At 35.8% G+C, this 11901-nt stretch overlaps 2 protein-coding genes and 1 non-coding gene across 3 annotated transcripts; 1 reads left to right on the top strand and 2 right to left on the bottom strand.

Moving 5' to 3' along the window:
- Positions 1 to 6: 6 nt before the first annotated feature.
- On the bottom strand, positions 7 to 9119 carry LOC125851163 (structural maintenance of chromosomes protein 5; the record flags this gene model as incomplete). Its single annotated transcript, XM_049530946.1, has 14 exons — positions 8896 to 9119; positions 8307 to 8484; positions 8060 to 8213; positions 6811 to 6884; positions 3068 to 3217; positions 2829 to 2933; positions 2550 to 2695; positions 2181 to 2292; positions 1935 to 2090; positions 1586 to 1707; positions 1359 to 1503; positions 1219 to 1284; positions 174 to 299; positions 7 to 92 (listed from the first exon to the last, which is right to left on the bottom strand). Coding segments are annotated over exons 1-14 (1658 nt in total), but the record flags the coding sequence as incomplete, so codon positions are not given.
- Positions 9120 to 10481: 1362 nt separating this feature from the next.
- On the top strand, positions 10482 to 10553 carry TRNAG-UCC (transfer RNA glycine (anticodon UCC)). Its single transcript has one exon. It is a non-coding gene; the product is annotated as a tRNA-Gly (tRNA).
- A 233-nt stretch (positions 10554 to 10786) lies between these two features.
- On the bottom strand, positions 10787 to 11611 carry LOC125851162 (uncharacterized; the record flags this gene model as incomplete). The annotated part of the gene is made up of 2 exons (XM_049530944.1): positions 10787 to 10997; positions 11448 to 11611. Coding segments are annotated over 2 exons (374 nt in total), but the record flags the coding sequence as incomplete, so codon positions are not given.
- Between the last annotated feature and the right edge of the window lie 290 nt (positions 11612 to 11901).

Here is an 11901-nt window from a genome sequence, read left to right as displayed (position 1 = left end):
TCCAGCCGAAATTGACCGACTAGAGCTTCTTTGACTGCATCGGGAGCATCAAAAACTTGGTCAAGCCTTGAATCGATACCTAGCATACGCATCTGTGGAAGATAGTTGTAAGAAACCAAGTGATCATATAGATCAGCATCAAAATAAGAGTTCTCAAAGAAGCTTATACATGCCTCCTCAGTAATTTGAAAGGGAACACGGCTCTGACTTTTATCTGCTACATTTATAATAGGAACATCAAATGATCGCATATTTCTAAATAACAAGTCACGGTCAGCAGCATCTTGTGTTATAAAGGCCTGCATATGTTAATAAATAAGATAATTGATGAGATGAGAAACAAATTTCAACAACACCAAATCAGATTAGCAGTCTTGATTCTAAAATGCTTTGGTGTCCCTTTTGTATAATCTACAGAAATTTCATTTCTATAAACATACAATATGCCCATGCAAACAACAAAACCATCTTAAGTGAAGTCACAACTTAAATGAGTAAGCAATTGGGGAATATCACTTAACGGTTAAAATAAGATTTTGGTAAAAATACAACACCAATCAATGTTTTCTGCAACCTCAAATCTCATAGCAAAGCACAAATTAAAAAAGGAGTACTTCAATTCATACCCAAAGTATAAACTTTAAAGAAGTGCTTATAAGAATATCTCTGTGAGTACCATGTTCAGATATAGATAAAGTCCAAGAAGGTATCATAAGATATGTGTGTGTGTGTGTGTGTGTGTGTGGGGGGGGGGGGGGGGGGGGGGGGGGGGGGGGGGGGGGGGGGGGGGGGGGGGGGGGGGGGGGGGGGGGGGGGGGGGGGGGGGGGGGGGGGGGGGGGGGGGGGGGGGGGGGGGGGGGGGGGGGGGGGGGGGGGGGGGGGGGGGGGGGGGGGGGGGGGGGGGGGGGGGGGGGGGGGGGGGGGGGGGGGGGGGGGGGGGGGGGGGGGGGGGGGGGGGGGGGGGGGGGGGGGGGGGGGGGGGGGGGGGGGGGGGGGGGGGGGGGGGGGGGGGGGGGGGGGGGGGGGGGGGGGGGGGGGGGGGGGGGGGGGGGGGGGGGGGGGGGGGGGGGGGGGGGGGGGGGGGGGGGGGGGGGGGGGGGGGGGGGGGGGGGGGGGGGGGGGGGGGGGGGGAGAGGAGGGTTGCGAGAGAGAAATATCTGCTTCGGCCACATATACTAGAATTAAAGACACAGATGAAGAAAAATTCTTGTTAATTACCTTCCATATGTATCCTGGTACATCACCCTCTAGGTAATCTGCATGAATCCGATTGGAAACATTGACCTGAGCTTCCATTTCACCAAAGTAGTTAATAACCTTTTAGGTCTATAAGTAGTAGCATAAGCATATTTGTATACCTCAAGAAGAACTGGACCATAGACAGGTTTATTAAATTCATGTTGATGCTCCTGAACCCAATTGTAAGCTTCAAATATCTTTTCAGCACCAGAACTCTGTAAAGCACGTAACCTTTTGTTGTTTGTGTTCTCCATCTCCTTCAATCTGCAGAGGAATGAAAGGATGTGCAAGAATTTACAGTAATTATCTAATGCACAAAACACAGCAACATAATCCTGATATTTACTTATCAGAGCACTGTCTGAATGTTGTCCTATTCCGATCAAGGGTTCTTTCTATTTCTGATTTCTGAGACCTTAGCTCCCGTGCACCATCTTGCAGCTCTAAAATTTTAGAACCCAAACTATCCTGTAGATTTCAACCAGTTCAGCAACAAAAATTTGCATTAGCCAGAGATCAGTTTGCGGTATCTTACATAAAATAAAGCTACAAGACAATAGCTAAAGTAAGGTTTCCTTGAAATTCTATAATTAATGGTCAAATTAGGCATCCTTCGGTACGTAACCTCATGCCTATGGTTGTACTTTAAGCAAGTATGGTACGAGAAGATACAGTAAAGAAAAAAAGAAGCCTACAATTTTATCTCTGGGAGGTTCATAAGGAGGAAGATTTGCAAGTTCCAATTCGGCAGCACTAAGATCCTCTTGAGCTTTTGAAATTCGACGTTGACGAGATTCTTCTTGCTTCCTCAAGTCTTCCATTTCTTTATATTTTCCATTCACTTGAACATCCTTTTATCATAGAAAAAAGTAAAAGTTGGATAGTGTAGAGGAAAAAGAAATAATCAAAATGATTATCTTATTGAGGCTCTGATAGAATACCAAACGGCTATCCTGATCCAGAAGTTTCATACGCTTGTTGGCATTTTCACCCAACAGGCCATTTACTTTTTTGCATTTAGCATCTCGTTCGGCTTTCTCTTGCTTTTTCTCCCTGAGACCAAATTGTTAAATTTAAGGAAAGTCAAAACAAGACATTTAAAAGAAAGAAAAGACGAAAACTCAACTTGAAATGTACTTTTTGATTAGTATCCATTTGAAATCTATTGAAAAAGCAGGGCCCTTAAAAAACTGAATTTTTTAATGTCAAGCAATTGCAAAACTTCACGCAATAAAAAAATGACCTGGATATTGAAATAAAGATACAAAATCTCTAACTCAATCAACAATTTACACGATAAGCTAGCATACTCTATAGGTTCCATGAGTTCATTCAAATTCTCAGCAGCTTCATCCAGCTTCTTTTTGGCATCTTGCTCTTGCCTTTTAGCTTCCATAAACTCGGCCTTCTTAGCATCGTACTTCAGCCATGGCAATTTCTTTTTCATCGTTTCAGCCTATAAACATATTAATAACAGAAATTTTTATTTTTATTTTACTTTTTTGGGGAGATCAGTAGCATATCCTACAAACCATATTAATAGTTGATTAAAGCTCCCACCAAAGTTTAGGAAGAAGCTCCAAACTCACCTGTCCCAGGAGTTGCTCTCTCTGACGAAGACGCTCCACATCTCGTTCAAGTTGAGAATTGACTTCCTTCAGCTGATCCAATGTCTCTCTGCCGCTCTTCACAGTCTAAAATCAATAATGAAATATTTTCATACAGTTTGAATTGTCAAAAAATAAGGCAAGACGTCTTCCTTGTTCACTAATAAATGCTTTGCAGTAAATTTATGAAAGCTTCCACAGATTGGCAAGTAGGAACTAACTCGTTCAGACTTCTTCAGCTCCTCACTTTTGCTTATAAGATCAACATGCTGGACTGGTAGCCGAGGATCACCCACAGCCTTTTCAGTCTCTTCAAGTAGTTGAACAGGAGTTAACTTTGCAAACTCACAAACCCTGTCTTGAGGTAGAAACTGAGGTCCTCCCCATAGAATAAGCATAAATCAGCAACTAGATTATAAAGACAAGGAAGGAAATCTTACAAGAGGGAAGTAAACTCTTTATTTAGTTTAAGGTCTCAAACTTTTTAAGGAAAATATATATGACTAGTTGAAAAGGAAGAGTACCCTACGGTTCCATTTTAAGTTGACATTGTTTCCTTTGGTTTTTCTAAACAGAATGGCATATTTCTTTATTTGTAAACAACTTAACTATAAAATTCCATTTACCCTTAATGACACACTTTCAGGCCACATAAATTCATGGCATGTTTAAAATCAGAAATTTCAAAAATATTTCTTAAACTTAGAGGGTGTTTGGATTGGCTTAAAAGTTGGTCACAGTTTTTGCCTTTTGGAAGTGTTTGACAAATATAAAAACAACTTAAAATAAGTTAGGAAATGTTTGGCAAGGTTAAAAATAACTTAAAATAAGTTTTTTAAAAAAGTAGGCAGGCCCCTACTTTTTATTTTTTGACTTAAAAGTCATTTAAGTTTGACTTATTATTTTTTATTCAAAAGCTACTTTTTTTAAGTCGATCCAAATGGGTTCTTAGTGCTCAATGAAACAATGTCACATAAAATGAAATGGAGGGAGTAATTAAGACAATTAAAAAGATGTCAGGCAGAATAGATCATAACCTTGTCAAATATATTCGGAGCACACCTAAACTTCGCATTGACCTAATTACCCTCCTCAACTTGGTAATTTGATGTCATAAGCCCTTGGACACTAACAACCCATGGATGTGTGACACACGCATTACCACATGGATTTTTTTGTCCATGTGCTTTTTTTAGAATAAAATATATATTTGTACCTTTCTAAGTTCACTAATTATTTAGATCATCTTTTCAGGGCCAATTCTACAAAAAATAAATGGAACAATGATATTTTGACTATAATATTTTTTATTTGGCTAAAGATAATGAAATTCTAATCAAGGCCAGGAAAAGAAGAAGCACACAACTAGAACGAATAATCATTGCATCTAAAGAAGAAATAAATAAAATTTCAACCAAATAGTTTACATATTTGACCTGAGAAAAGAACGAGTGAGCAATTGAAATAAATAGTCTTTGCATGAAAAAAAATACACATTTCTTTCCTTTATGTAGAAAATACTTGTTTGAACTTCATTAATTTGACTAATATAAATAAAGTTCCAACTAAATTTTGTAAATTTGGATCCAAAAAAAGAAAAGAAATATATAGTTGAAACAAATAATCAGTGCATAAGAAAAATAATAAAAAACATATTAAGACTTAAATATGCAATATATTAAGAAAATATATAGAGAAATAAAAAAAAATTGAATAGTAACTTTGTATATTCCTCGAAAGTCAAAAGTCAATACTAAAACTGTACTGGTCAATATTTACAACATGTACTTCAAATCCTACTATATTTTACTAAATTGAGTCTAGTACATCAATTATGGAGAAATACAATTGAAAATAACCACTTGGAAGCTGATTATTTCGATTTTTCTTCCTACCCATGTGCCTAATAGAGAGTGCATTCGCGCTTTGTGCCACATCAGGTCTAGGGAGGTCAAGGCTAAATCAAATTACCAAGTTCACGGGGCTAATTAGGCCAAAGCAAACTTTAGGTGCGCACAAAATAGAACTCGACAAGTTTAGGGGGTCCTGATCTATTCTGCCAGATGTTATAAAAATTGTTTGAAGAGCTAGAGATAAACAAGAAAAAGAGGCAAGCAGATAAAAAGTAAATCTGCTACAACAAAGTCAACATAGACCAGTAGGTGAAAAATGTAAAAATAGAAGGATAGTGAAGAATTTTATGAATATATTGATGGTCTTCCATCATACATACTTCTGCTCATGGCACAAAATGGTGACCAAATAAGACATCAAAATAAGAGACTTTGTGTAGAGCAAATTGGAAGAACTCTAAGCACTCAGTACAACATCCACTTAAGGCCCAAGAGCAAAGTACATGATGTGGTTGGATAAAGAAGGTGCTTCCTAGACCTAAACCTTGAGATTCCCCCAAGTCATGAGAGCAAAAACAGTGCAACTGGACCACATTTGCATGTGGCATATAAGTATATAATTCACATAAAAATTGTCACGTGCATGAAACTTCCAGAGCTAACTCTGGTTCAGAACAACCGTGATCTGCCAACCCAAAATAGTTTGAGAATATAATAGAAGCCAGTAGCAAAACCAAGTGTGATGGTTTTTGTTAACTTTCTTTTTCGTGTAAAGCCAAACATATAGATGATGAGGTTAAGCTCGTAAACCCAATTACTACCATACAAGACTATAGGAATTCCAGGTCCACAAAATGTAAATAGTCCGCACCAGGACTTGAGGGAGCCTAGTTGTTTTAGTCCTCTACTTTATACATGCACAGGCTCCATCTTATTGCTGGATATCAGTAAACCACTTACTGTTTACTTAATAAAAAACAAAGCAACTATGATATGCCATACCATTCTATTTAAATATTCTTACATGTGCATTTGCATGGAGCGTGTTTAAGATTTCATTTCCCAGAATTGTGATTTCACATTTGCATAGCATGTGTTATTAAGAAAATCAGAATACTTTAGAAAAAGAATTCACTAAGTAGATTATAACATATTAAGTAAAAATCCAGCAGACCTCAGTATCAAGTGCTGGATTCTTACTGGATATGGAGGGAAAGGACATGGGGATCTTACAGAAGGTAAGCAATCCATCAGCATCAGTCATGAGACATACAATTCAGGAGGTGCACTATAGGGGAGCTATGAACTAGTTTATCCAGGAAACTAATTGATTTTAATCTCTATCCTTAGTATGCTTAGTTGAATGTTATTGATATGTTGAGATAAGAAAATTGAAGACTAAGGTTTGGGGACTGTCCAGTCTTTGAGTATCTTGTGATGTACATATTCTCTTAGGTAATAAAATGTTTATTATACCAAAAGAAAATATATATAGTAAAAGTCATTCTACGAGAAAAAGAATTTCTGAAGAGTTAATATTGAACTAATAATCCAACTGGATTACTATAGAACTTCACATTTTGTAAAAATAAATAAATTGACAAATTGAAACATTATCCAATTATTTGGAAAACATCTAGTTTTGCTATACTTATCAACAGAAGTGTTGGTGACATACAACCAAAGGAACTGGCTGAGTGGTCACTATATATCAAGAATGTAACATTAAGACAATAAAAGATCATCATAAAGATAATATCCACATGTTACAGCATCAAAATCTTTTCTTCTAAATAAGTTGCAAAATTATCTTTCAATGGGAATTCTCAAAAAATAACTGGAGATCAGTATTTAAATTAGGGGAAATTCCTTAAAACTCCCATTTCACAAACATTCCCATCATGCAAGAAGGGAAGAATTTTCAAAAATGGGAGTTGAGCAAACATGGTTTTGTTAATGTGTTCAGAATTCAGATTTTAGAGGTCCTACTAGTGTGTTTTACTTTTTTTCATTTTTGGGGAGAAAGGGATAGATTAGGGTGCGGATATATAGGTTCCACTGATGTTTTAGCAACATGGCATATTCATCATCTATGCAGACATAGAACTCACTTGAGTCAAATTGTTGACTTGGATATTGAACCTTTGAATTATATCAGTTACGTTCTTCTTTGGCACAGCTTTTCCTGAAACAGAAAAACAAAACATGTAATGACTGCTAAAAGTATCCCACATTAATTTACATTTTCTTTCAACTATTTTAACAATGTCCTGCTGACTCCAAAAAGGTTGAGCTGCCCGAGCCCCGAAGAGAGACATTATTTTACAAAAAAAAAAAAGCAAGAACCTACTTATATTCAAAGAACTTCAACCAAACATATGTAGGAAGTTCCAGTTGAGGAACAGAAAATGCTTTAAGATGATGAGAAAAAAAATTCAACAGGGAACAGAAACAGATTAACTGGAGTGGAAGGTGCAGAAGCTGGTCATCAAACATCCTCCGGTATATATAACAGGTAATAGGAAAAAAAATAATTGTGTCCCATGGCCGGCTTCTGAGGACTAGATTACACCAAATAGAGTTAAAAATAGAAAATAAACAATTAAATCTGCTTCCCTGTTGAGCTCAAAAAGCACTATTGGAAAATTTGATTAAAGCAATATAGACAACTGCAAGCCAACAACATCAAAGTGACAACTTCTGGTCTTCCTCCTAAAGTACCACTAGGACCAAAGTAACAACCTTCCAGTCTACTTCCTGAAAAAATACTGCCAAAGCTTTGAACTAATTACAAATCATTCATACCATTACCAGAAGCAAGAAAAATTCCAATTTCATAAACATGAAACATAACATTTCAATGAAAGAGGGCCAAAATCGCAAACACGATTCACCATGTTTCCATACAAGATGCAACAATTTGAACCTAATTACAGAAGAATATCCATATTTAACATAACTTAAACTGAGAAGAATTCTGGTGTGAATCTTAGCCTTCTAAGCAAATATCACAATGGAAAGAGGAGATCGGGATAGAATAATAAGAGTTGAAAAAGGATAGCAAAGTGAACATGCACAAGCTCCTAAATTTGAAATTTGACAATCAAAAGATAAAGAATTTTCAGACCTGGAAGATGGATAATTCATCTTGGAAAAATTGAGAAAATTCCAAGTAATAGAAGTCTTAATTCACTCGTATTGATAACGCAAGAAGTCATCCACTTGAAACATTAATCTATAAACATTATGTCGTGAAAAGAGTAAAACAGTTCTGAAGAACTTGTATCATTCAAGTCCTCACAAAAATAGAGTTAAACAGTTAATAAATTGAAGCATTTGTTATAGATAACGATTTTTTACCATTAAAAATCCACTCAGACTTGTTCCGCGTATCTATTTTTCGCACAATAGTTAACTGGTCCTCTTTGGTTTCCCCTCTCAAGGAAATCTTGATGTAACCTGATTCTTCCCCGCGTTTCACAAATGCTCCAATACTAGAAGCCCTCCCCAAAAGCTGCAGTTTTACACAATTTGCATCTCAATTAGTATAAGTTCATCCCTGAAATTCACAGGTAATAATTTTTTGATTCCTTCAACTTCTTCTGACCTGAGGCTCACCACCAAGACCGAGTGCTATTGCACAAACTAGAGAACTCTTTCCAGAGCCATTTGGTCCAATTACAAGATTTAATCGGGAGCCTGGTTTGCATGTCAACTTGCTGAATGTCATGAAGTTATGAAGCTCAATCTCAGTTATGTTTCCTGGCATATAATCATCTTTGCCCCTACACATTATAACACAAATATGCAAAATAAGCATCCTAAACAATGAAACCAGTATTCCAATTGAACTCACTAAAAAAATCAAAGCCACAAAGAGTTAGGATCCTTTTGAAACTTAGCAAAACGAACCTCCTCGGTCTATGGCCTATCAGTTTCATCTTGTTGGTGGAAATCATCAGTTCAACAAGTAAACAAGAACTATAACCAGATATATCAGTAAAACGCTTTTTGGAATTGGTTTTACAGATATTCAAGTGAAATTATACAACAAAAGGACGAATAAACCCTAATATTATAACACGCCTGATTTTTTTGCAGAAAAATACCTTAAAAAAGGAAAAGAAGTTATCGATCACAAGAAAAGAGAGAAAGGTCAAAACTTGTATGCAGTGTAAGTGAAACGTTTGTAGTACCTGGTGATTTTGGGGCGTTTGGCCCGATGTTCCGACATTGAAGTAAACGGTAAGGAATGCAGGAAGGAAATCAGAGAAATTACTCGGCGCGAATTCCACGATAGAAAGCTCTCCTAGGGTTTTCTTTGCCGGAGAAAAACTCGCCGGCGACTAGCGAAAGACAGTGGAGAGAAGCAGCCGCTGTGATATGCGAAAGATGATTTTGGCGCCAAAAGAGACTTGGGGAAACGTGTGACCAATGCTTCTAGATGCGGCTCTGTCTATTCTTCTGGGGCCCAAATATTCCTGCGTGTCAAAGGATTATTGGTGGTATTTTTATAAAGAAAATGTTTTGTAAAGATGTTGTAAAAAAGTAGGAGTACTAAAAAAGTTTTTTTTTAAGTTAATAAATATTTGAAAATAAATTTTTAATTGGTGTTTTTTATAAAGAAACTTTTTTGCAAAGATGTTGAAAAAAGTAGTACTAGAAAAAGTTTTTTAAGTTAATCAATATTTGAAAATAAATTTTTAAATTTTAAAAAAAAATTGTTAAATTTTATAGGTTAATAAATATTTGAAATATAATATATTCTAAAATATCATCATCAAATGCTAGCGAAATTTAAATTTTACTTTTTCGAAATTAAAAAATTATTTGTCAAAATGTATAAACCTAATAAAAATGTTATAGAAAACTTAAACAGCTTTATAATTCAAACTTTATTTTTCCAAAATTGTTAGTAGTAGTACATTTAAAATGATTATAATTTACTAATTTATTTTGATAGATATTTAAAATGTCCATAACAAAAAAAAAAAATTACTTTAAAATTGTGTTAAAGGCGGTGAGCTCATTAGGTGAGTTAACACAACATGATATTTTTACTTATTTTAGAAGAAACTTTGAGAAAAATTTAAAAGATACACTAGGCTTGTTATGATAAGTATTAGGTAGGACATTTTCACGCATAAATTACAATATAACCTTGACTGAATTAAGTCGTAGTAAACGTTTTGTTTTTATTTTTGATATTGTTTTTTTTTTTTTTAAATAACAAAGATTAATAACAATAAAAAAAAACATCTTGTGTGGAAAGTAAATTTCTCTAATATTCTAATTTCATATTATCTCACGCATTATGTTTTATATGTTTTTAAAGAATCATCTTACACTCCCATAAGCTCAACTTTATACCTTTTATTTTGCAAGCTAACCTATTTAGAGCTCACATGATAATCACAACTTGTGAATTTACGTTTATATAGAGTTTTTAAGTACCAAATCTTCTTAATGCCCGAAATTGATTTCACTATCAATAATTAATCACACAATTTAGTTATACCATACGAGATAATACACATCACACTTATTTCATCATGACATTTATAAATTTTGTTAATCTTTTAATATCAAAAGTCTAACGTAAAATGATTATTATGAAAGGAATCAATCCATAAATCTATTCCTAAGATTACTACTAATTTGTTTCCTTTTCCGCTTTAGTAATTAACCATAAGTTTCTTCACATTGTGTGGAGCCTGTGGACAACTTTCTGTGGCACGTGTTTTTTAGTTAAATAAAAAACGGCATGATTTTAAAACAACAAGCGTTTGTAGTCCAACGGTTAGGATAATTGCCTTCCAAGCAATAGACCCGGGTTCGACTCCCGGCAGACGCATCCCTTTTTTTTCCTTTCGATTATTATGTTCTTTTATTCAATCTGTGGAAAATGTTAGTTGCTGGTATATTTTCACTTTTAGTGAACACTGTTGAGCTATATGAGATAGAAGCATTCGGTTCTCCGAAAATCTGGAGCAATAATCCAAGGTTTTCAGAATTTTATGTTTTAATGCTAGCTTCAAAAGTTTGATAACTTGGCTATACATGTATCACAAGTATGGTATGACAACATTCATTCTGACTTGTGCAGAGCATGAAGAATATACAAGGAAGCAGAGGACAGGAAAATACACACAGAGTAGCTCAATAGATCAGCACCAGTGGCTATAGGGACCATCTTGCTCCTCTCGAACATCTTGACTAGAAGGATCATAACAATTACATGTCCAACTTTGGTTTTAAGTTCATCAAGCGAACTGATCTTCATCCATTTTGGCCTCTCCTGCATAGCACCATCAACTGAATATTCAAACCAGAGAACTAAACAGATAACTCTATACCTACAGGCTACAATTGCACATACGTTTTGTGTTTGATGCATGCTAGATGCACTCACAACTCATAACAGTAAATTACAAAAGAAGTAATGTTGCTTCCTGAAACTTACACTTCTTATGATTACAACAATCTTCAGCCAAACAGAATGCATTGTAGTTCTGAGAGTACCACAATCTTTAGCAGACTACTAGCAAGTTTAAACAATTCTTAAGTAACCAGCATCATTTATGTCATCTCTAATTTTCTTTGTCAAGTAATCAAACAGGAATGAACACACTGAAGTTTATGAGGAAGGCAACAATATGTAGTGGAAGTATAAGAACCATTAAGATTTGCGCGAAAACAGTTTTGGGAAAGCAATAGTGTACATAAGAAGATCCAGAGTGCACTATACCTTCAGAGCAAACATCCCAAACAAGGAAGAATGCTTGAGGGCACGGTCGGCAGTTGGACTCCCATCAGCAGAGAAATCAGTGATAAACAATCCATACAAGCCCATCCCGAATATGAACATCACGGTCCCAGCAAGATAAACATCTGCATTAAGAGGAAAATAAACTCAGGATCACTAAAGGAACACTAAAAGTTCAGATGTAAACAATGTACTCTATCACCCTGCTTGACATTCTAATACAGTTCTAAAGTGCTGATAAGCTTTTATCTCAAAATCAAAATATCGGTGCAATCATTGAATGTCTCCCCTCACTGAGGTACCTCTTCTACGATTTTTCTGATTACAAGCATGATGATCTTTATGTTAGGACCGAAATAAATAGGTGTAATGCGGAAGCTAGCAAAGCAAACCTTGGAAGACCACGAGTAAGAAGACAAACGAGAAACACACCAAA

The sequence above is a fragment of the Solanum stenotomum genome, unplaced genomic scaffold (genome assembly GCF_019186545.1).
Source record: "Solanum stenotomum isolate F172 unplaced genomic scaffold, ASM1918654v1 scaffold23114, whole genome shotgun sequence".
Lineage (NCBI taxonomy): Eukaryota > Viridiplantae > Streptophyta > Magnoliopsida > Solanales > Solanaceae > Solanum > Solanum stenotomum.
This window is presented reverse-complemented; position numbering and strand designations above follow the sequence as displayed.